Source organism: Schistocerca piceifrons, chromosome 1, assembly GCF_021461385.2.
Source record: "Schistocerca piceifrons isolate TAMUIC-IGC-003096 chromosome 1, iqSchPice1.1, whole genome shotgun sequence".
NCBI classification, from domain to species: domain Eukaryota; kingdom Metazoa; phylum Arthropoda; class Insecta; order Orthoptera; family Acrididae; genus Schistocerca; species Schistocerca piceifrons.
This window is the reverse complement of record NC_060138.1, coordinates 197,530,916-197,557,284: the sequence shown is the minus strand read 5'-3', so window position 1 is coordinate 197,557,284 and position 26,369 is coordinate 197,530,916. Positions and strand designations below refer to the sequence as shown.

The 26,369-nt window shown below is 43.0% G+C and overlaps 1 protein-coding gene across 1 annotated transcript in view; it reads left to right on the top strand.

Moving 5' to 3' along the window:
- The window catches only part of LOC124799212, a 333,002-nt gene that overhangs the window by 25,696 nt on the left and 280,937 nt on the right, over positions 1-26,369 (top strand). Inside the window, exons 3-5 of the mRNA XM_047262783.1 lie at positions 3,199-3,353; positions 13,408-13,536; positions 23,194-23,378. Coding sequence (XP_047118739.1) covers positions 3,199-3,353; positions 13,408-13,536; positions 23,194-23,378 — 469 coding nt within the window. The remainder of the gene's footprint in view (positions 1-3,198; positions 3,354-13,407; positions 13,537-23,193; positions 23,379-26,369) is intronic.

The window sequence follows — 26,369 nt, the reverse complement described above, 5'->3', positions numbered from 1 at the left end:
TTTTGTCAGGCAGTGTATATAGTTATACAGTCACATAAATTATCCTTATAACGCTTTATTACAATGTATCTCGACATTAATCAATACATAAAGCGCCTCTTTATGGCATGGCTACTGGAATTCGACCTTTGTGTTGCTTACCCGTGAGCAGTAACTTTCCCTCCTTTGATATACCGGGTGATCAAAAAGTCAGTATAAATCTGAAAAATTAATAATAAACCACGGAATAATGTGGATAGAGGGGTAAAAATTGACACACATGCTTGGAATGACATGAGGTTTTATTAGAACCAAAAAAAACCATATTGCTAGACGCGAGAAAGATCTCTTGTGCGCGTCGTTTGGTAATGATCGTGTGCTCAGCCGCCACTTTCGTCATGCTTGGCCTCCCAGGTCCCCAGACCTCAGTCCGTGCGATTATTGACTTTGAGGGTACCTGAAGTCGCAAGTGTATCGTGATCGACCGACACCTCTAGGGATGCTGAAAGACAACATCCGACGCCAATGCCTCACCATAGCTCCGGACATGCTTTACAGTTCTGTTCACAACATTATTCCTCGACTACAGCTATTGTTGAGGAATGATGGTGGACGTATTGAGCATTTCCTGTAAAGAACATCATCTTTACTTTGTCTTACTTTGTTATGCTAATTATTGTTATTCTGACATTTTTTGAACTTTTGTATTTTTTTTGTTCTAATAAAACCCCATGTCATTTCAAGCATGTGTGTCAATTTGTACCTCTCTATCTACGTTATTCAATGATGTATTCAGTTTTCAAATTTATACTGACTTTTTGATCACCCGGTATTTCGGTTTGCTTCCTCAGCTGCAACAACTATTCGCCATTGCACCTACTGTCAAATGCGTGTGACATCGAAGTTTCGCCTCAGCTCAACATGTAAACAAACAGCATTATGTATTTATTCGGTTTGATGTTAGCAACTAGCGCAGTACCCTATGTTCACTCCATAGATGTTCCCACTATGAGAAAAGCTCGAGACAACGTTTTAACAGGACGTCTGTAAATGATATTACAAGATGTACAGGAGGAACAAGGATTAGTATTGCTGCGACTGAAATAATAATGTAGAGTAGGCTTTTATCGAAAAGTGAATGCCGAATAGTTCGGAAGCGAATTCAGACTGGACCTACCGTGTTTCATAAACTTTCCTTTCATGCACGATACCATTCTTCTGCAAACGATCACATACGTATGTTTCCGTTTTCTGTAAGAAGTAGGAAAAAAAGAGCGAAATCATTCCATCCCAATCAAATTTAATCACATATTTGTTTATTTCATTGACAGAACTACAAATTCATCTTCAAACGAACGACTATGTAAAGTAAGGCAATTCTAAATCGGTACCGTCTGCTGTGGTACCACTACTATATTTCTTTTCTTTCCTGGATTCTGTCCCTTATCTTCAGGGGATCGCCACGTTAATCAGGATCTGACGATGTTAGTAGTAGAGGGTGGCCGGACGCTCTTCGTGTCGCCACTCCTTCCATACCACCCACCCCCCTGCCCCCTCCCACTGGGACAGAAAGTATGTATCCCAGCAGTTTGTTTTTAGTGTTAAGCATGTGAAAGTGTAAGAACGTTTTGGAAATGTTTGCGAGCCGTGTAACTGCCGTTGGACGTAGGTAGCAGCCCGGTATTCACCTAGATAGATTTCGAAAACAGCTGGAAAACCGTCTACTAGGCGGGCAGACACGTTATCCCTCGTCGTTAACCCATCGGACGGATTGAATCGGTTGCCGGTTTACCGATGCCTCTTCTTTTAGTCGTCTTCTTGTTTGTTCTTATTTGTCCCGGCTTATTGAGATCTCTTGATGAAGAGACACGATAATATAACAAGTGATACAGTGAATTAAGCAACTGTTGGTGATTTAACTTTTGAAACTGCCGGTTTATTGGTATTTATGGAAAGAAAAAGACTCTCGTACTCTCATGCGGGCACGTGTAACGGGACTTTCTGCGTCGCAAATCGTTTTGAAGAATTACTTATGTTGCATTACAGTGTTATATAATAATGCCGTGTGTCTACGGCCTCCCGTCGGGTAGACTGTTCGCCTGGTGAAAGTCTTTCGATTTGACGCCACTTCGGAGACTTGCGCGTCATTAAAGTGTTGCTACGCAACGTAATCAACACGGTGATACCTGTCTCTATTACAACTGAACCTCGATATTTTAAATAAACTTTCGGTTCTTTTTGTCAAAATCAGTACTTGTCTCTAAATTAACTTCCAACTTAGTGCATTAAGTCCAAGCGCATTGGCAAATATTGTATGCGATTTACAGGACACCTCGATTACGCACTGGCGTCTAACGCATTTTAAAACTAACGCGCAAGTTTCAGTTTTCCTTTATAGGCTAAACGACTCTTTTGTAATAACGTGATCTCACGTAAAGTCTAACTGAAACTGGATTTGAGTCCATTTGAGTCAAAATCTTAAAACATAAAATTTACCGCACAGATCAAGAATCTGTACATGCGCATGCGAGTGATAACTCGTCTCAGAGTAAAAGCTTCACATAAATTCACAATTTTTATGTATAAAAAAGTGAAATGCATCAGTATTAAACAGATAGATTATGACATGCAATTACTAATTAAACATATCCGATTCGGAATAAACTTTAAGAACTTGTATTTCATAATCAATAAAATTTATCGCCTGAGAGAAACTATTAGTTTGCTAAAACGGATTCAGATTACAGTCAACAAGTGTCTTGACGACGACGTCACGAATCGACACCTACTTGGAATGAATGAAATACCTGTACTGAAAATTACTGTTCGTTGAGTGATATACTCACTTTTATGACAAACCCCTTGCATCGCTACACTGGGACGCCTCCCTAAATCTTGGCTGCTCTATGTCACTAATCATTACGTCGTCGAATAATCGCATAAACAACATCTTGAGCAAAAACGTAAAAATATATAATCATTTGCCCGAAAAGCGTGTAGTGTCAAATTAATTTTGTCGTACATTCGTTCAAATCATGTAATAGGTTACATGCATTTTCTTCCCTGCTATTTGAAATGGACTGTCTAGTTACTACTGGATTTTAATCTAATATGACGTATGGAGAATTTTATCACTTTTTTGTCAGGGATATTTCTCTCTGCCGACTCTGCGACCTATGATGGTGAAAACAAAGACTAACAATTCTCTTCTTGTTTCAGGCATCAGAGTAATTCTCGACTTCGTGCCCAACCACAGCAGCGATGAACACGAATGGTTCATTGCTTCCAGTGACCCTACGCACGAAAACTACACGAAGTATAAGGACTACTACGTATGGCTGAATGGGACTTACGGCACGCCGCCAAACAACTGGGTGAGTTGTACATTCAGAGCAGGGATTAGTAACTGGTGTACAAATCGTAACATAGCTTGTAATCTCCCTGTTTACTTTTGGATACGAATTCGCTAGAAAAGCAACTATGAACTGAAATGCCCTTTCATGTAACTAAGACTCATGAAATTATAACGTAACGCAATCTGGATGCTATATATAGATTAAAGGACCTAGAACAAATGAGTTTTACTTCACCCAACGTAAGATAACAGGCAAAGCAAAGATTAATCGCTATGCTTGGGACAGTATGAATATCCATAGCGCTGCGCATAGAAACGGGACTTTGTGGTCCTCACACCTCGAGTTCTGATGGCGGTAAAAAAGTTAGGGTCAGTGTTTTGGATAGCTCTTGCGCTAGAGACCAGTTTTATACGCAACAGAATGATCGTCATAGTGTCATTATTCTACAGTAGTTGAAGGCGTTTCTTTTTTTTCAGAAAATGGAACAAATTGGTTGATTCTTTTTTGCATTTAATGCTGACTGCAGTGGTCTTAATGAGACGTATGGAGTCACCGTTAGTTCATGAGCTATCCCTCCGAAAACGGTTTCTCTTACTAAACTTTCAGTTCAGAAAAAACGGAAGACTCTGAACGACTAGAGATAGGACGTTTATATTCACAGGACATATACATTAGTACGTTGTGTAGAAATGATATGTGTTTCAGTCACCTCAGTTCAGCGTGTGCCGATGTTGCCAAGTAAGCACAGGGTTCGGCATGAGCTCTGATAACTTGTTCCACGCTTGAGGGCATCGACGTGTATAAGGCGCGAATGGCGTCCTGTGATATAGCCATCAATGGTTCATCTCTTTGGTTCCAAGGTTCATCTGTGATGATTGCCATTGGGTCACAGCGCTGCACCCGTCATTTCACCATACCCCACACATTTTCGATTGGCGACAAGTCCGATGATCTGGCGGGCCAGGGCAAAAGGCTGGCATCTTGTAACAAGCACATGCTAGTGCAGTGGTTGTGTGTTGTCTTGCTAAAAAAATGGCGTCGGGTGTTGTTCAGAAAGGATGGCTACGGATCGCGGGATGTCATTCACGTAGGTCACACTGGTCACAGTGCCCTGGACACGTACAACTGTGATTTGTGGCTGTACCCAATAGCACCCCACACCATCAGTCTTTGAGATGGCGCTGTATGTCTTGTGCGAATACAGTCCCTGTGATGCCGCTCCCCCTGTCTGCGCTGAATCAAAATGCGGCCGTCATTTTCAAACAGACAAAGCATGGATTCGTCCGAAAACACTATTTGATTCCATTTCTGTCCCCAGTGACGTCATTTCATGCGCCATCGCTGTGTAGCATGTTTCTACACATTCGTCAAAAGTAGGCGGAGAAGTGGACGACGCGCACGTAATCCATGCCGTAATAAACGGCAACGAACTGTCACCTCTGATAGTGTACGATGTGTTACACTGTTTCACTGTTGCGCCAGAGCCGAGAAGGACGCAGACCCGTCGTGCAGTGCCATTCGGATGAGGTGCCGATCTCCTTCGGTGGTCTGGGCGGTGCGACCTGACCCTTCTCGTCGTGTTCTAGGCCTTCCGTGAACCATTCTGCACACACCCGTTGCACTGACGAGACACTTCGTCCCACACGAGCAGTGGTTTCCCGGATGGATGCATCACATTCTCTCATGCCAATATTGCGCCCTCTTTCAAACTCACCGATTTGACGGTACGGTTCGCTCATACGTCTGCGACGCATCCTGCACATCTGCTCAAGTCACGCAGATCCATTACCATCTTTTCATAGCGTCAGCCGCCCGAGGTGGCGGAGCGGTTCTAGGCGCTACAGTCAGTAACCGCGCGACCGCAACGGTTGCAGGTTCGAATCCTGCCTCGGGCATGGATGTGTGTGATGTCCTTAGGTTAGTTAGGTTTAAGTAGTTCTAATTTCTAGGGGTCTGATGACCTCAGAAGTTAAGTCCCATAGTGCTCAGAACCATTTGAACCATAGCGTCAACGAGAGCCGCAGGCAAATTTTACCGGTAGGTGGTATAACGCCGCGATTTCGACGTTGACCTATAACCCGCCGGCCCATATGGTCCAGATGCTAATCATTTCTGCAGAATATACCAATGTACGTGGCCTGTAAATATGAACGTGCTACCTCTAGTCGTTGAAGATGGTTTTCTTTTTTTTTCCGGAACATGAGTTCTGAAACCCAGCCAAAGATTGCAAGACAGCTAAGCACAGCAAATGATTGGAATGTTTACGATATATTCCTAAGATCGATCTCGAACGATCTTTAGAATTTTCGTCATATACTTACGGAGATCCAAAGTTACCCTACTTGTACACGTGAAATACACACGTAAAATCCGTTGTGAGGTGAAAACGTTGTTTATTAAGTGACGCATCACGGAGAAATATGCTGTAACGTGTCTTCGTTATCATCTGGGAACACAACGTTGTTGTACTTGGAGCAGACGCAACATTCTTTTTTGTACCTAAAATCAGGTCTGTGGTGTAAAATTCGTTTTGTTTATTTCATTGCCCCATAAGTAAACTATCTAAATTTTACTGATCAATACATTTCTTTTCATATTGATTACATTCCCTGTTGCAGCAGGGAAAAGAATGGAGCAGCGGAAAAATGCTCCTATCGGAACACAAAAAATCCGGGTATGTTCCTGTTTATTATTCAAATACTGTCCCATTCTGCTTCCCTCCGCACCTTTGAAAGTTTTCCCATAAGTTTTGGCAAGAAAATATATTTGCGCTTTTTAATGTTGAGAGAGAAGAAGACAGTGGCAATGGCAAAGACGAGGAGTAGTAATAAATACTGAAAGACAGTAGACAGAGGTTGTGTTATAGAAAGAGCAAGGCAAGTAATGAAAGAGAGAGAGAGAGAGAGAGGGGGGGGGGGGGGTACACAGTGGCAGTGAAACAGACAGATAAAACAGTGCTACGAAAAGGGTAAAGCAAACAGTGCCAGGGGATGGGGAAGGGGGATGAGGAATAAAGAGAAAGGGCAAGTGGAAGTGGGTGAGAGCTAGTGATAATGAGACAGAGTAACTGAGAATGACAATTAGGAAAAGGGAGATTGTGACGATGAGGAGAGACAGCTTCAGTAGTAATGAAGGAATGAGATATTAGCAGTAAGAGTGAGAAAGAGGGAGTCAGTGACAGTGAGAAGAGACAGAATTGCTAGGCCACAACGAAGACGACCGTGGGTGTGAGATTTGGGGACAGCGACAGTCAGAGAGAGAGAGAGAGACAGAGTGTAAATTACAATGAGTTGGGTCGAATAAGTGAGTGAGCTAGGGCAGCTGGAAGTGGATGGGTATGAGCGGCTTACAGCGATGGACTAGTGCACGTGAGTGAGTAACATTTAAGGGAACTTGTGGGAGTTTGAGGTGAGCTGTATATTAAAAAAAAGCTCGAATATGTTCGGATGTCAAAATTTTTGAAGATGCTGAGGGAAGGTAGAACGAGGCAGCTAGTACCGCACTTATTCGCCGGTCTTTTAAGTTAACGGGAAAGGAATCGCACTTTTTGTGTTCCGACAGGACCATTTTTTCGCTGGTTGATTTACTTGAACGTGAATAATCGTAGCAGATATTTAAATTTACCTGACAAACGTGTCAACAACATTGCTTATAGTGCTGCTGTGAGCAACGGGAATGATGTACACACAGTGTTAGCATAGCTCACAAACACATGAGATAGTTTAGTCACATTTGATAAGTTGAAAAGCTCCAGTTCTGTCAGCATCGTCAAAATTTGTCAACTAACCTCGTTTCTGAAAAAGGATGCTTAGCATAACGACGCGTATTGGTCACTGTGACTGGTTCAGGACTTGAGATTAATTGTTTTCAGAAAGTACTATCTTTGCTGTAAACAAAATAGTGCAACCGGTATTGAGCATTAAAAGTGCCACTCGTCATAAATTTATTTAAACAGGATGTCCCAGGAAGGTACTGTGAAACAAATCTCATCTAGCACAAGCTCTTTGCTTGGGAAGACGTACGGATCAAAACAAGAAGAAATTGTCTAGTACGCAAGGGTTCTAAAGTACGTACCTCAAGAGATATGAGCTATTGTTAAGCAGAAGAGATATATTTGAAACCAGCAAAGATGAACAAGCGCTCATAGCTGTGAAGGTATGCACTGTAGAGAACATGTTTATCGGTCACATTTTCTTGTTTTGGTCCATACTGCCACTTCTCAAAATATGAAAAACAAAGAGCTTGCAGTAGAAGAGATTTATTTCACAGTATCGAAGATGAATAAGTGCCCATAGGTCTTAAGGTATGCATTTTAGAGCCCCGGTTTACTAGACTTCTTTGCTTCCAATGATCGTCCCTGGAATATCCCTGAGTATTGACATTTCCTCTTGTGTCGCCTTGTATAGTAAAGGGATGGCAAGGAAATCAAAATGATTGAAAAATATTTGAGTAGAAAATTGCATAATTATCTCTAAAATGTAATTAAGCCACGACGGCACGTACAATGTTAAGAACATATCCTCAAACACGTGAGGTCCTCAAACAAATGGAAATCCATAAGTGACGAGAAGCACTGAATAACGCTCATCATCGGGGCATGTGACGAATGTAAATGCTGTACCATTCGGCTGAATTAACAGAAAGCCGATTCTATGGCATGCATCGAAGTCTACGCTTTTCACAAACAATGACAGCATCTTCACGCGAGAGACACCCTTCACATTCCTGAAAGATTCTCTGCGTTTCTCCACTTCGAAAATTACACAAAAAACTACTCGTAAATCAAACGATATCCGCAGAAAAAGAACATAACCAGAGAGTATCTCACCAGACGGCAGTGCCCGTTACAGAAGCCCATGCCAGCACACCGGCCAGATCAGACTCCTTGTATTTCAACCACGCTGCTCACAGAAAACCGCAAGGCGTGCATGATTCTGATTGGCTCGTTCAACCGGAACTCAGACACCTTCCTCCAATGCTTACTGACGTCCCGTCGACACTCATGCTTGTAGAGATCGATAGGTAGGTACATACGTGCATCTCTGCAGTATATCTGCGAGAGTACAATGCGCGAAATAGTTTCAGTGAAAGTTGCCAGTACAGTGGAAAACTTTTGAGTTACTGTATGCCGGCAGGAGATCGCAAACTAAAAGGTATAACACGGAGAGTTTCACAACAATTTATTCGATTTCAACAGCAGTGCTGATTTTAATAAACATTGTGGCTCCGAAGTAATATGTGCATTAATATAAAAGGCGGTATCCTAAAGATCCCGAAATGTAAGTGTAGCTGATGAAGTCAGGGTAGTACGACGAAACGCCGCCAGGTGGTACCTCATGGACCTTTGAGATTTGGTGGCTCATACAGTTCGTGCTAGGTTGTTGCCTTTAATCTTTACTCTCATTTACCCTGTCTTGTGTATTGCGTATCTTGCGAAACTGATGGTGGCAGGTGTCTCCGAATAACGTGTGTGCACAAACTTGTTTCAGGCTCGTTGAGAACGCTACAGCCGGCCGAAGTGGCCGTGCGGTTCTAGGCGCTTCAGTCGGGAACCGCGCGACCACTACGGGCGCCGGTTAGAATCCTGCCTCGGGCATGGATGTATGTGATGTCCTTAAGTTAGTTAGGTTTAAGTAGTTCTATGTTCTAGAGGGGCTGATGACCTCAGGTGTTGTCCCATAGTGTTCAGAGCCATTTGAACCATTTTTTAACCAAGAACGCTACATAAACATATGACATGATGAAGCAAGCATTTGGGGAGGACACCTTAGGTCACAGGCAATTGTATGGCTGTCTTAAACGTTTTCACGAGGGCACAAAATTGTTTGACGATGATTTACACTCCGTATGGCCGTCAAGCGGCGTTACTCCTGAAAACGTCGCTACTATTCGGAATACGGTGATGGAAGACCGTAGACAGTCCATCTGGGACGTCTGCAGTGTCATGGGCTGTATTATGGGACTGTCACAGCGTTTTGTTCGACGAAAGTGGCGCATAGGCGATTGGTTCCTCCATGTTGACAACGTGAGGTCGCACACTGCCTTGATCATCCAAGAATTTCTGGCGAAAAAATGATAGTTGTTCCTCACCTGCGATTAGTAAATGCATAGCATTAAAAATGTTTGCAAAGTTAGAATGGTCAAAATGTCTAACTAGATTTAATCTACGTCAATATTCCGCTAGTCAATTTTGATGTGTGGCGGTGGGCACTTCTGTCACCGCTGTCATTTCGACCCTTCCTGTTGCGTTTACGAATGGTGCGTGGGAATAACGAATGCCAGTATGCCTTCGCATCAGCACTAATTTCTTGGATTCTCTCTCCGTTGTCTTTTCACGAGACGTATAAAGGATGCAGTCGTATGTTTCTTCAGTCTTCTTGGAAGCAAAGCACTCGGAGTTTCAAGAGTAAATATTCAAGTGACGAACAACGCCCCTCTTGTAACGTTTGTGGCTGTGGTTAACAGAGCATCTCCGTTACAAAATGATCCAGTAAATCTAGATGTAGGAAATGTAGATACGAAGCTACGCTTCATTGTAAGATATTTGAGGAAACGTATTGCATCCGCGAAGGAAGTAAACTAAGAAGAACTATTTGACCCCTAGTTTAGTCTAAGATCCTTATCAGAAAATGTTGAGAACTTTCAGTGAATAGTGGAGTATTTGTGACGAGATCGTTTAGTGAGAGTGAGAGCGTATCAGCGATATGACCACTGTTCCTCTAGATAAGCAATCACCCAAAACAATTTTTGCCCAGAAGCAAAATAAAAAAAAATTATCAAGCAAATGTTGTTTAACTATCAGGAGCATATTAACCAACTTTATTGCCTTTTTTGTAGCTTTGTTCGTTACGAAGATATGAAAAGCAGAAAGTCCGTTTTAAATTGCACATCATATTTTCATCGGTACTCCACTTCGTCTCCTCAAGACCTGTTCAACAATGTATCACAGTATACTGTTCACATGAACGTGACGTTATTAGAAACATAACACATACTGGCTTTGACTGTCTTGTAGCAACTGCAGTCAGTGCAGGTACCTAGGAGGAGGAGGAGGAGATCTGTGTTCGTCCCGTCGATAACGAGATCATTAGAGACGGAGCGCAAGCTTGGATTGTGGAAGGATGGGAAAGAAAATCTGCCGTGCTCTTTCAAAGGAACCATACCTGCATTTGCCTGAAGCGGTTTAGGGAAATCACGGAAAACCTAAATCAGACTGGCTAGACGCGGGTTTTAACGGTCGTCCTCCCGAATGCAAGTCGAGTATGCTAACTGCTGTGCCACGTCACTCGGTAGATTCCTAAGGTAAAGTAACTCGTCCACTAGCTGGAGTTGGCAGTAAGCGAATGGAAGCAGAAGGAAAATGCAAACCGGTCATTTAGTCTATCGTCTTCAGTTCAATGTCTGTACACTGTAACGAAGGGTTGCACAACCTTTTTCGGGTTGAGATCTGCAGTTTAGTCCCTTTAGAGATCTACTGACTTAATAATTCATAAAGGTTTAACCAGGAAACAGCACTGTAGCCATAATTAACCGTTTTAATTACACAAAATACATAAAAGGTAATTTTCTCTCCATCAAACATTGTACGTCTACTACTCAATTTTCGGGATGTTACAGATGTGAAAAAAATTAAGATTACACCAACATAAATGTTGAAAAATGGTTAGTGAAAAACTTGGCTTTGCATGCCATTGGGATAATTATTATAAACTGGTGAATAATTTAACAGAGTCAATGCCGGCCGTGGTGGCCGAGCGGTTCTAGGCGTTTCAGTCTGGAACCGCGCGACCGCTACGGTCGCAGGTTCGAATCCTGCCTCGGGCCTGGATGTGTGTGACGTCCTTAGGTTAGTTCGGTTTAAGTAGTTCTAAGTTCTAGGGGACTGATGACTTCAAATGTTAAGTCCCATAGTGCTCAGAGCCATTTAACAGAGTCAACCTTACACAGCTTGAAAGATGAGGATCAGTTTATTTCTGCACATAAATTTCGCTCTGTCCATCGCAGAAAACGCTGGCTCACATAGATAAGTTGATCCAGAAAACGATAAAATATATGAATCTGCTTTTACAATTTTAGGGTGGTTTTTGCACACTAAATTATTTCCAAAAGTGATCATTATATTCTGACTTTAAAGAGGTGTAATTTTGAAATCGAATCATTTCCTCTTCAAGTTCGGTCTCACTAAAAGGGGAAAGAGTACTAGTTTTAATTTGACTTATCTTCCACATCCCCTTTTTGGAAAGGATGAGCTACTAAAGCCACGACAGTTTGTCGTGAAGATGAAGTCTTCTCGGGTTATCAGCAACGTTTCAGCAAGATTCTTACATGTCATCTTCAGGCCAAGTGTGGGGTTCGTGTCCTGTACGGACCGCAAGCTATAAAAACCCGGACACACACGAACCGCACACTTCGCCTGAAGATGGCAAGTGGGAAACTTGTTGAAACGTTGCCGCAGAACGACGCCTTGACTTGGCTGGTAATTCAAGAAGACTTCATGATCGAGATTCGCCAAAGAAAGTCTAAATTCGCATACAGGTTGCCTTGAAACTAGAAAATGTCTTTTCGAACTCTGTCCTCAGTGCTGGCAGCGTGGCCTGTACTTCTTTACAGCTTCTTGATCCAACGATGTTTGTTAATCCAGCAGTTCCGGCTTTATTTGAGGAAAGTGTTTCGATGATGTAAAGTGCTACCTTTGTCATGCATATTGTTGTTTTTGTAAACCCGCCAGGGTGGCCAAGAGCACTAACGCACTGCTTCCTGGACTCGGGTAGGCGCGCCAGGCCTTGATCGAATCCGCCCGGCGGATTAACGACGAGAGCCAGCCTGGATGTGGTTTTTAGACGGTTTTCCACATCCCGCTAGGTGAATACCGGGCTGGTCCTCACGTTCCGCCTCAGTTACACGCGTCGCAGACTTTTGAACACCTTCGCATTATTCCATGGATTACATTAGACGCAGAGAGTTGGGGTACACTAATTCCGTCCTGTGGGGGGGGGGGGGGGGGGAGGGGGTACGGGGTGACGGCAGGAAGGGCATCCGGCCACCGCTTAACCTTAACATGCCAAATTCGATTAACCATAACCGACCCTGCGCAACCGCGGGATAAGGCACAAGTGGTACAATTGTTGTTTTGTGTAAGCTCGAAAATTGAGGTTTGTGTTGCCTACTGGTGACGGAGCTTGTTCCTCCCGAACCGTACACGGTGCCTCATCCCGCTGCAAAGCCCGGGCGCTCTCCCGGCTCACAGCGCGCAAAATTACAGTTCGCGAGTAGTAACCTCACCATACACAAGGAAAGACTATAGCTTGGCGCGAGCGTTAAAAGTGGTGAACTGCAGATCGAGACGAAAGAGGCGGGGAGAGTATTGTCAGATTTTGCGACTAGAAATGCCGCGCGAAACACTCACTGTCAACAAACCGGTATTTTACAAAGACAACTCATTTAAACAGATCTCGGACAAAGGTTTTAGAAGATCAACTCATAAAGCCATAGCGATCGGCGAGTTGAGCACCTTTGCTGTAGAGTGATCAAGAACATTTGTTCGTCCAAAATGGTTCAAATGGCTCTGAGCACTATGGGACTTAACATCTGAGGTCATCAGTCCCCTAGAACTTAGAACTACTTAAACCTAACTAACCTAAGGACATCACACACATCCATGCCCGAGGCAGGAGTCGAACCTGCGACCGTAGCAGCAGCGCTGTTCCGGACTGAAGCGCCTAGAACCGCTCGGCCACTGCAGCCGTCACGAGTATACAAATGAACATTCTAAAGATAGATGAGATTTAAGGACCTCCACATAAATTTCAGTAGAAACACTCATCTACAACATTGTTCTATAGAATATGCCTGCCACTGAGTTAAATTAGGAAATTCTATCAAGATGGCAACCAAAGATTTCTTTGCCGCGCGAGATACGTGAGTGGTACTGAGGAAAATTATTCTGTTGTACCATGTATCCTTCTGCTCACTATGGTTTTTAATGAGTATTGGTTTAGACATCCATACAAACGTTTTCTGGCATGTGATGAATGCACTCGTGTATGTTGACTCACACAGTCCGCTGTTGCAGCCTGGTGGCTTCAACGAGCCCTCTGCCTGGGAGTGGATCGAGGCCCGCCAGCAATACTACCTGCACCAGTTCCTCCACAAGCAACCCGACCTCAACTACAGGAACCCTGTCGTTCTGGAAGAGATGAAGGTGAGTGTTTTGTGTCAGTAATCAATTATCCTTCCCTGTAATGTTGAACCTTCTTCTGTGCTTGTTGACAACTATATTGGCATCCACTGGCCAAAAGTAATGTAATGAGCATTTTTTATTTAAAGTGTTTCTATATCCGCTTTACTGGCGGAGGGCTGCCAGCGACGAATAGCTTCTCTTCAGCCATTGCATCACGAAATTTTCAGTTTTAATATAAAGATGGTTAAGAAGGTAAAATAGATTATAATGTTTATGAAAATATTTTGGTGATGTCTTCATTATGAAGGTATTTTAAGTGTTTGAGTAGTTGCGGAAACTTTATGAGCTGGAGCATGTTCCGACTTGGAGGAAGCCGTCGGATACGGAAAGTGAGGCAGAGCACAAATCGATACAGGATTGTGAGGGGTCGATAAATCTTGAGAGGACGCCGTACTGGCATTGGCTGGGACGGATGAAGATTTTGTGTATAGGTGATCATCATGAGATTTAATCTCCATGTTCGGCCAGTTATTTGTTTCAAAAGTTTTAATCTATTGACAAATGTCGGCGAGTCACATGAATGGAATATTTTCAGAGCTTGAACTGACAGTTAGGCATACAACTGACCATGACTGGGAAAGGAATGCGGTATCAATAGACGACCTACATGTAATCGCCATCGTATCAGTGATGTCCGTTGCATCGGACACGCCATCCACAGTGTCGTGTAGGCACTGAAATGCTTTTTATGTAACACCTTGTCAATGGTGCATTGTATCTCGAGTAAAGGAATTCCAAAGCTGCTAAGGTCAACTGTCGTGGACAATTACGTGTTGAGGGGTGTCGTCGTAACCAACCGTGGATATTATCATGGGACGGATGGTCACGGACAGGAGTTTCTGCAGGTGGAATTTTAACCATTCCACTAGGAGTCTCCCACTTGCTCCAGTTGGATAGGAATGTGGGAAGTTGAAGTAAGTGGATCGAGTTGAGGGACATATGTTTCCGTAAAAACGTTTTGATATCTTTGTATGCAACAACTTTGAAATATTATCGTATTTTTCTATGTCAGAGGGATTACGAATGCAGAGAATAAGAAAAATGTGTTAAATCTAATGTTATCTTCAAAATACATGGGAACAAATAATCCAAATTCATAGTAGTGAATTATGACTGAAGCTGGCTTTGTATTTAGTAGATTATAATCTGATTTAGTTTTCCAAGAGGATAAAGTTGTTCCGAAGGAACGGATATCATTGAAGGTCAAAACTGAAGATAAATAGCTGGATTATTGTTATTTTTAAAGTAGAAAGCAGGTAAAATAAAGAACAATGAAATACATGTATTTATACGATGTCTTCTTTTTTCCCCTTGCTTTTACCCTTGTCTTTACAGATTTGGTATATGGATATGGATCTGGCAATGTTAATATAACCTCGCACTGTCCCCCAAGCCAACCCCCCTCCCTCATCCCCTACTTCTCCTCCTCCGGGACGGGATTTGTGTATCGCAACTATCTGCGTCTAGTGTTGTCCCACATCAAAGTGCGAGAACTTTATCGAAATGTTTACCAATCCTATAACTAGGGGCTGTATTCCTCTATACGGATATGGGAAACCGCCTAGAAAGCACATCCAGGCTGGCCGCACACTGACCCTCGCCCTTAATCAGCCGGGCGAAATCGATCCGGGGCCAGCAAGCCTTTCCGAATCCAGGAAACGTTGCACTGACGCGAGCGGCTATGCAGTTAGTTGGTTCACATGTATTTCTGTGTAATAAGAGGAAAGAAAAGGTTAGGTTTAGCCATTTTTTTCTCCGTGTCAGAAGCATAAATTCAAAGAAAGACAAAAGAATGGAGTGCGATGTTCATAAAAGAATTTCGTCGGAGTAAACAATCTGTCTTGGTATAAGGGAATAGAAGATTACGCCAAACATGGCCAAAAGTTGGCAATCTCAAGAGAATCTGGTGCTGCTTGACGTGCACCTTCCCCGGTGAAGGACGGGGTCAGAGTCTAAAAGCATAGCTAGTGGCCAATGTTTGCGTTTTTCCACTGTCGTAGCTGGTACTGACGACTGGAAATTTCCATTTTTGGAGATTACATCTATATCTTCCACTCCAGAGCATTATCGATTAGTAACACGCCAAGATGTACATTTCTCTTGACTGCCGGCAAGGACATTTTCAGATGGTTGAGGCCATTGAAGATAGTTTACAACGCTTTCACACTTTTATTCTTGCTTTAGATGCAGTCGTTCGCAAGACTTTGCTGGTTTTCGTGAAGCTTTTCCTTTACCTTACCCTCTGGACTGTTCGCACATAATCGTTTAATGAACAGCTTGTCTTGATGACAAGATTTGTACTGGCAGCAGGCTACGACCTTTGACCAGTTATATTAAATTAGATACTGGACTCGCATTCGGGAGGACGACGGTTCAATCCCGCGTCCGGCCATCCTGATTTAGGTTTTCCGTGATTTCCCTAAATCACTCCAGGCAAATGCCGGGATGGTTCCTCTGAAAGGGCACGGCCGACTTCGTTCCCCATCCTTCCCTAATCCGATGAGACCGATGACCTCGCTGTCTGGTCTCCTTCCCCAAAACAACCCAACCCAACCCAGTTATATTAAAAAAATATATATACTGCCATTAAGGTGCAGTGATTCAAAAGTAAACGTCGTTTCACCACAGGGATCTTCTTTTTCATATACTAATGTGGATCTGCCCTCATCCTGAAGGGTGGTTTGCACATGACAGTAACATACTAGGCCTGGTCCTGTTGCCTGCGCACCCAACCAGTTACAGGGGACAAATACAACTGAGTGCAGACTCTTACCATGTTGCGACGTGACACATTTCGCGCTAATAAATCATTAAAGATGTGAGACAGGCGATAAGAAACAAAATTTCCAGAAAAACCCTAGATTTTTGAAGTATGCCATCCTTGTGGCAGAACCATGATAATGTTTCCTGTGTCGTTCCCTTTTAACATATTCCTGTTAGAGGACGTTAATACAGGGTGTGTCCATCCTTCACATTTATGAAGGCTAAACTTCTTTGGGAACACATTCAGTGAGATGTCTGAATGGCTGTGGAGCAATGGCACCCCATTCTTCCTCAGGAGCCCAAACCAGAGAGGATAGTGATGTTCGACGTTGGGTAAGGACCGAAGCCGACGTTCTGACTCACTGCGAAGGTGTTCCATTTCAAGAATGTTATTATCCACAAACCTATCCCTCACAGATGCTGCTTTATAATAGTACTCGTATGCATTGTCATGCTAATATGAACAGTCGTCGTCTCGGAATTGTTCCTCTATTTCATGCAGTACACAGTCCTATATAAAGTGCCCATATCTTTCCGCATTTAGCCTTTCTTAAGCAAAATAAGGGGAACACGCCCTAGCCACGACAAACACCGACATACCGTAACACCACCTCTTAGTACTTCACTGTTGGCATTACGCATGATGGCATGTATCTTTGTCCAGGCGTTCGCCGAAACAAAGTCCTTCCAGTGGATACAGCATTCTTCACCACTCCATTTCACACGTTTTCAGTCATCCACTGTCCAACGGCGTCGGTCTTTAAACCACCTTACCAGTCGCTTAGCACTGACTGCAGAAACGTGTGGTTAATGAGGATCTGCTCGACCATTGCACCCCACCCCTACGCACAGCTACTGTGCTAGCTGGACTCCTGGTAGTACTTTGGGACTCAAGAGTGATTCCTTCCGCTGATTTCATGCGATTATTACTCGGCGATGCTTGAAGGTTCCTGTCCGTCAGAACATGAGGTTGGCGTGGACTTCGTTTAGCTGCGGTTTTTCCTTCGCGTTTCCTTTTCAGAATCACAAAAACAGTCGACTTGAGCAGCTTTAGGATGGCTGAAACGTCACTGGTGGACTTGTTACGCAGGTGACGTCCAACGACGTTGCTAGTCATTGAGCTCTCCTGACCCACCCATTCTGCTGTTTATGCTTCTCTACTGACCACTCAACCACCGCCTCCTTTTATGCCGGCGGGTCCGCCTATCGTCACATCTAGTGGTGAGTTCCACATTACATAGGGGTGTCCGAATACTTTCGGTTAGATACTTCGTGGTAAAAAGAGCAATACACAGATAATTCTGCTGTTGCTACAAAAATGGTTCAAATGGTTCTGACCACTATGGGACTTAACAGCTGAGGTCATCAGTCCCGTAAACACAGAACTACTTCAACCTAACTAACCTAAGGCCATGACACACATCCATCCCCGAGGCAGGATTCGAACCTGCGGCCGTAGCAGCCGCGTGGTTCCCGACTGAAGTGCCTAGAACCGCTCGACCACCGCGGCCGGCAACTGTTCCTTCGTTACTACCGAAAATAACTAAAACTGACTTGTCCGCAGCTCGTGGTTTAGTGGCTAACTTTTCTGTCTCTGAATGACAGGGTCTCTGGTTCGATTTCCGGCCGAGTTGCTGATTTTTCTCTGCCAGGGGACTGGGTGTCTGTGTTGCCCTCATCATTTCATCATCATTCGTGAAAGTGGCTCGATGCGACTGTGTAAATACTGTGGGAAATATGACATCAGAAACAGTGAGATGCACGAAAAACTAGATTTTCTTAAGACAGAGTGCAAATGACACCTACTGTATCCATTAATGGTCAATTATTTACCGCATTAAGCCATTTGTAAAATAATCAGACGTTTGAAGCTTTAAGGAAGTTGATGAGGGGGTGGTGGTTACTGATAACCGTCTACATGTCTCTGTACCTGCCATAATATACCTTATTCTCGTAATCCGTAAGCGAGTTTTGGGATGGTGTCAGCGTAGTAGTGTCACGTTGTTTTTCGAATATACGTTCTCTAAATCTACCCAACGGGTTTCCGCGACATCTACGTCGTCTCGTTTCTGTTGCAATTTCTATGGGCTATAACGACCTGACAAAATCCTTGTAGCGTGAATCTGATTTTTTTCACTTCTAATGACATAACTACTTGATAAGGATTCCAAACACTTGAACAATACCGTAGAATTGGTCGCACTGGTGTCTTGTATTGCGATTCGCTTTACAGATGCATAGAAATTTTCCAGAACCCTTCCATCATATCTAAGTCCTCCATTCGCCTTCTGTAACACTGATTTTACGTGAATGTGCCATTCGTACCTCATATATGTGATGGAAGTCTTCTCATGTGATGGATGGTTGCATTGGATGAAATGGGGTCCCAGTTATGTCTCCCATTGTCTCTCACCAACAAATGATCCCAGAACCTACTGATCGATCATATGATACTTTGTTTGCCTACAGCAAGCTGCAAGCGACAAGGACATCGACAACACAACACACCAGCCCATCGCTCACGAGCAATGTCGGAATGATTTGAGAACACTCCATGAACATGCTTGTGCTTGTTACTCAACTCTCACTTCCCTCCCCATCCCGTCACCTCATCCCAGTACAGCTGGCCATATCTTCTCAAATGAGTTTTATATCACTTCATACAAAAAGTGGTGTTACAGAATGGAGTAGAGAGCGAGAAGACACTTTGTATTGATTTCAACAGGTACGTGACCCTGATTGTCGTAATGAACCTCTTGTAATGATTGTTGTAATGAACCTCTTTCAGTATCTTGTCTTACATTATATGTTTAATACCACAGTTGTGATGAAGTGGTTCTCCAGAAACGCGTCATGAGACATTAAATAAAAATTTATTTAGACGACCCCGGTAAGTGCATCAACATTTGGTTCGCTTTTTACTTACATACCTTTCCTATCTTGGTGACCCATTGGCTGGCTCCTCTTCCTTTATTTTGTTCGGACTATTTGAGGTAGTCAGATGGAATACTTTACCTTTGAGGGGCAAGGTGCTTTTTTTTTCCTTTACCTTTATTGACTTCTTCGTAAATTCCATAAAATTATTCAACGAATTATTCTCGGCACAGCCGACACTGGCGTCTGACTTGCTCCCAGAATTCAGAAAAAGAAAAAAAAATACAAACGTTGCTGTAATCGCGAAACGAATGGGACTGAATAGACCGCAGTGTAGGGAACTTAATTATGTCGACCTGGAGTGACGTGAAACTAAATAGCCGCAGCTTCGATACAACAAACACGAATAGTCGTGAGCTGTGTGCAGCGTTTCGACGGTCAAGGCTTTTGGGCACCTCGAGGAGTCCGTGCAATGATTCATCGCCGTTATCTGTATAGCACGCTATTAGGATCGAGTCTTTATTTGAGTTATTCATCTTCATTAGGTTAACGTTCTACGTTCTGGCCCTGATAGTCCAGTCGGGAACATCCGACCACCGTGTTGTCCTGTGTTATTGGCGTCATCGGATGCGGTATGGAGTGGCATGTGTTCAGCATGAAGGTCTCGTGGTCGTCGTCGCATATCTTGACCACGGAACCGCTACCAATCGGTAGAGTAGCTCCTCAGTACGCCTTACGAGGCTAAGTGTATCAGGTACCAGTCGTCCAGCCAAGGAAAAAATTCTTGGTAGTACCGGGAATCGAACCTGGGTTACCTGTGTGGCAGTCAGCACCGTTGACTACTTTTTTTTATCTCATTTTGTTCGCTAACGTTCGTTGCATCTGTTCGAGGCGGACGTCGTAAGACATCCGTTTAAGTTCGTTGTTGATCGATTAACTCAGTATTTTTTTTTTTTTATTACAGAGGGCAGCTAACCCTCTGACCGAACACGCTGAGCTACCGTGCCGGCGACTCGGCTACGGAAGCAGACAGTTATCCATCGTTTAGTAAAACAACCTAAGTCAAGATTTAAACCGTTCTCATCGTCAGAATAGTGAAGAGTGACTGGTATGGATAAGTTGTTACCGTTTCCAGGAGTTCTCCAGTAGCCAGTAGCATTTCCATACGATAGAAGAATTACCCCAGTCATTATGACTTGCCATGATTTCGCCCGCCGCCGACTAGACAGCTAAGGACCTATATTTCTATTGTTTTTATGTTGCCTTCTATACCGCTGACCCACCACGACAACTCTGTCCCATGCTGCGCTCACGAAGAAGTCTCTTAGTTCTGTTACAAGTTTCATGGTACAGTCGTATCTGCTTTGCTTTCTCGAATGATAAATGCTATTAGTACGAGGCGTGGGTTTGTATGCCAGTTTTGTGGAAATAAACATTGTGCCCATTCATAAGGCTGTGTTCTTAATAACCGAATTCTTAAGTTGTTTTATGCAGTTTTATTTTAGTACTCATTATTTAGTACTCATTATAGTTGTCAATAATACGTAACAGTCATTTTACATTATTGCGATTCACGCCGCATTTGCACAGATTATGGTAAGCGGTAGGGAGTCTGAGACCTAATTCATCCCTGAGTGGGCGTAATTCATGTTTATAGTGTATGTGTGAAGGGTCTGGAGAAATTGAAGACCGGACTGACTACATCTGCTTAATGTTAGGCAGAGGATGATGTACCGAGAATTTTACATTAGTGATTGCTGCCGTGGCAAATTCGGTAAAGCATCACCAACCAGCGTCGTCAGCTCGATACGTTCCTATCTCTTCATAATACGTTATAGGATGCCAGCGTCAAACCAGCTCAATCAACAGATTTTCCAGAACGACAATCCAGGGTGATCACTTTGTATCCAGAATAGCTTGCTTTGCTTAAGAGTGGGACTGACACTGACTCTGACATCTGTTGGATCACATATAATTATTACAGTATGAGACTGTGGATGCTAAATTCTTCATATACCCAGTAGGAAAAAAAAGAGTATCGTGCGATATATACAGAGATGGATACACGCAATATGTAAATCAACAGGCCAAGTATTCTTCCCACCATATGTTCCATACTGTTCTTCGTCACACATTGCTGTAACGGAAAACTGCTACATACGTGTACTTAATGATCCTTGTGCCTGCTTGACTTGTCATCTTTAGAGAACTAAAATCGCTTTTCAAGGTGGGCAACGATATCTTACTTTCTTCCGTTAGAATTCCGTCAGCCCTAATAGTTTAAACCGCACCATTACGACTAAGGTTTTCGGAACAATTTTCTCGATTGTCATGCCAGTGCCGGGAAAAACCCCTCACAGTTATTTCTAATTGGAAGGCGTTTTCCTCCGATAACAGGCTACTGGGATATTAAGCTGGAAAGAATTAAGTTCTACATCAGGCTGTCCTGCTCTCACGATGAATGAAAAAAAAAGATTATCGCTAATTATCATGAAATATTTTGTAGGCAATCCAAAGGTGTGGAGTTACAACTTGACCCATGGCTATAGCATTTGCTACCTCTTTGTGTGCCTGTCTACGTTCATGTTCCAACGTTTCCGTCATGCCACAGATTTCGGAAAATCATGTTGATAAGAAATGAACATGATCATCGAATACTGATGATTTCTGGAGCTTCAAAAAAAAAAAAACAAAAAAAAAAAGAGTTCAAATGGCTCAGAGCACTATGGGACTTAACATCTATGGTCATCAGTCCCCTAGAACTACTTAAACCTAACTAACCTAAGGACATCACACAACACCCACTCATCACGAGGCAGAGAAAATCCCCGACCTCACCGGGAATCGAACCCGGGAACCCGGGCGCGGGAAGTGAGAACGCTACCGTACGACCACGAGCTGCAGACTCTTGCAGCTTCATACTTGAACAGTTCTCCTTTTTGTAAGTCATGATTTATGCTGGACACAGGGTTTTTCCTCTACCTGGACTAATGCTGAACGATTCTACTCTAAGATGTTCAATGCTTGATAGTTTTGCCAGCCTATATAAGGAGCCGTTGACCATTCCACTAACTATTATCAACAGTGTAGATTATGAAATACGTGACTAAGCCTTCATAGAATCGAAGATTATTTAAGACAGAGAATTTAACAAGTACGTTAATTTATTTCATGTTATATATAAAGAAATTATCGCAAAAGCTTGGACTCTCTCATACTGTTCAGACAAAAGTAGCGAGAATTCTGTGGGAACCTTTACGAAGTTGAGTTCATTCACTGGAGAACGAAAAGTTGCAATGCAATTAAAAACCTTGGGAGCGATTCGTCCCTCTTCTATTCATCTTCTTCCGTCATCATCATCATCATCATCTTGGACAGTTTCCAGCCTCTGGCCGGGTCTGTATGGAACATAGGCCTCTCCATCGTCTTCTGACTTGCCACCATCTCTCCGTCTTCACCTTGGTCCAGTCTTCTCCTTTCTTCTGGACGCATTCCTCTACTCCGTTCATAACCCCGGTTTCTGATGCATATGTCAGGATCGGGACATAGTATGACTGGTATATAACCTTTTTACTGATTAGGGGTTCTTCCTTGCTCCATAGATATTTGAAACTCTCCACTATCCTCAATCGTTCTCCACCGATTGTTATTTCAGTTGTTCCTCGCTCCTTCTTTCTTGTTCTGATAATCATCTCACTCTTACTTATACTAAATTTCATCCCATATTCTTGTACTGTTCGTTCCCATACGTTCAACTGCACTTGCACTTCCTCCTCCTTATTCCCCCAAATCATCAGATCATCAGCAAATACCAATTACTTGTGCTATTTTACTCACTACATTATCATATTTCTACAGAGGCATAATTAATCACCCCTTTAGACAAGACCAGTAAAAAGTTTAATTGGTAATAACTATTACCTATTATCCCTCATCACAGTTTTATTTGTAAAGTGCCGCTTATGTGCGTTTTGTTTGCAGAATGTTTTGAGGTTCTGGTTGGATAAAGGAGTTGATGGTTTTCGTATGGACGCCGTTAGCTGCATTGTGGAAGCAGAAGGCTTCCCAGATATTGTAGACGGCCAACCTAACCCCATGCAGCATCAACCGGAAACATACGCGGTAATCGAGGAATTCCGCACCGTGTTGGACGAATACCAAGAAAAGTAAGTAAGAACAGTTGATAAAAATTTACAGCTGTTAACGCTAAAGCGTACAGTTTTATCAGACACAGGGAACCCCCTCGATCCTCCCCCTGCTTGCTAAACATGAATTTTATGGCATATGCAACCGTTTTTAGTTGCAATTAAGTGTGATTAACAGGAGACAGTTCGTTTTAGTGGAAAATAGACATCAATATTTAAAAGACTGAAAATAGTGTGCAGTGTGACTCGATGCTTATGCGTAACCTCTAGCTATATACCAGGAGCTCTCTTGACTTATCTCACGCAGCCGCTGTTTAATACGCACGATAACACGATACATTTATGCTGTATGGTATATAAAATATTATATGGAATGCTATAACAAATTATTTGCATTTCTAATGAAACGTCGTACACAATTTTAGAATTAAATGCGAATATGGACTGAAAAACAGCGAAACTGTTGAGCATATCTGTTGAATATATCACGAGTGTGTTATCTGATGCAAATCTAGAGAAGGATTAGTGTATGTGAATGGAGCACTCTGGTCTCGTCTGCTTACATATTGCTTGTGGTATAATGGTCTTACAGATCAGTGACATTTTGACAATACGCAAAATATACAAAGTCAATCCTAAGGAAAAAGGCTGTCAGTTCTTTAATAAGACGGGGATACGGTTTCTAGAATAGTATCGATATCTACGTCGCACTGCCGTCTGTAAAAACCTACTTACACGAATTTCACACTCTTCAGAATATCTGCACTCACAACACCAGAAGCGGGTTGTGTATGATATCACTTGATACAGACTGATAGAGACCAATAGTCCGCACAAAATGTCTAATTTTTTAAAGTATAGCAGTTCCATCTGTTGAGTCGATACCCGTTCGTAGTTTCAGAGCTAAAATTTGCAATTTCTTATTGGAAAAGCCGTTCGGCAACGAACGGAACTCTTTTTATTGTTCACTGCTGTCTCAGTAGTTTAAAATACCGGTGTCACACAAACCAGGTATACAAAATTTCGAAGTGAAAATATGCAATGAGATAATCGATGCCACTGTAAACGGTCAATAGTGACCGAAATGTCTTTACTCGTCTACACACAATGACGTTCCTAATACAAAGAAATATGGACAGCGTCCGCTGTCTCAATAAATTAGCACAATGCACCAGAACGGATCTCATTTACTTCATAGCAACATAAAACTATATCATGCAACATATCTCTATCAAGAACACGTATAGGCGTTGAAATATTCTCCAGCACTAAAAAACCCTATTAGAAAACATACGCAATACTTTCATTCTATCTTTCACCAATTTACCAGCAAAGCCTGAATCTCTGTTAACCTAAATTCTACTCGTTTTGTAACGGGAAGTCACAGATTTCGATCCAGCCGGGTCTTCACGTACCATTAAAAGTGAGAGTAGCCGATTTAGGTGTAGTGGCAGGCCGGCCGGTCATCTACCCAACGAGCTAACAGGTTCAGTAGGTTGTTCCCTAGTCGCATCACCAGAGTAACTCCAGGCATCATAGGCCTCAGAGAGTTGGCAAACAGATGACTAGAGCTGGCAAGGAGAGATCCCCAGCGGTGTGATCGATTTTTTGACACCATGTATACGGTGGTGTAGAGTAAGGTCCCAGGTGTCACATACTGGAGCCATTCACCCTGGTGGGCCCTCGTGTGCGAGTGATTGACGAAAGAAAAATTCGGAATATTGTGTGATACACAATTACGTTAAAAGAAGGTGCATTGTACAAAGGGCGTTCAAAAAGTATTGCACTGTGATCTCTATTTTTTTATTTTTTTGCAGGAGGAGAATGCAATTTTTGTGAACATTCTTGGAACATTTAGCTATACATTGAGCCCGCTGAATGTATCCTCCATCAACTATGACGGATCTGGCTCAACGTTCTTTCCGTGATGTAAATACACTTTGGTAAAATTCTGGGGATTGACTTTTACACCATCGCTTGACACAGGAAATAAAGTCTTTCTCACTATCAAATGTTTTACCGCGCAGGTGGGCCTTCAGACGGCCAAAGAGGTAAAAATCAGACGGAGCCAAGTCCGGACTGTAGGGAGGGTGAGGAACAATTTTCCAATCCATTTCCCTGATTTTCTCCAGCATAATAAGGGCTGTAGGAGGTTTGGCTTTGTCATGGCGTAGTCTGATGAGCTGACCCTGAAGCTGTGGTCTGTGAGTCTTGATGACACGTCGCAGCTTGTCCAATGACAAACAGTAACGGTCCCGGTTAATTGTGGAGCCAGGTTCCAAAAAGTCAACGAAAATGACACCACACTGATCCCAGAAGAAGGAGGCCATCACCTTTCGGCCTACTGTTCGTGAAAGTCTCGGTTTCTTCTTCCGAGGGGAACCTGGATGACGCCACTCCATGGGTTGCTCTCAGGTTCGGACAAAAACAACCATGTTTCATCCTGGGTAATGACGTCGTCAAAACACTGTTTCCATTCTTCAGTAAAGGTCTTCATGAGACCCTCGCACTCATTCTTCCTCATCGTTTTCATTTCTCTTATCAATATTCTAGGCACCAAACATGCACAGATTTATCTATATCCTAGTGAATGTACCAGTGATACCACACTACCCAATGACAAACTGGTCATTTCAGCAATCTGTCGTGTCGTCACACATCTGTCATTTTGGATGATTTGATCAATGGTCTCCTTATTCACATGACTCACTGCTGTCGACCGCATGGTAGATTGTCCAGTAGAGAGAAATCACCTTCTTTAAACTTCTGTAACCACCGCTCGATGCTAATGCGATCCACTGTGTCCTCCTCATAAACAGGGAGCAACTTCCCGTGAATCGTTGTGGCAGAGTCATCGCCAGACTTGAAGAGCAACTCCATCATCGACCGTTGTCGTAACCTGACATCTACTTCACGGTCCATTATGGCTCACCTGCAAATAGAAGAAAATACTTTTATATACCAACTTATAGCTAAATGTTCTAAGTATGTTCACAAAAAATTTCGTTCTCC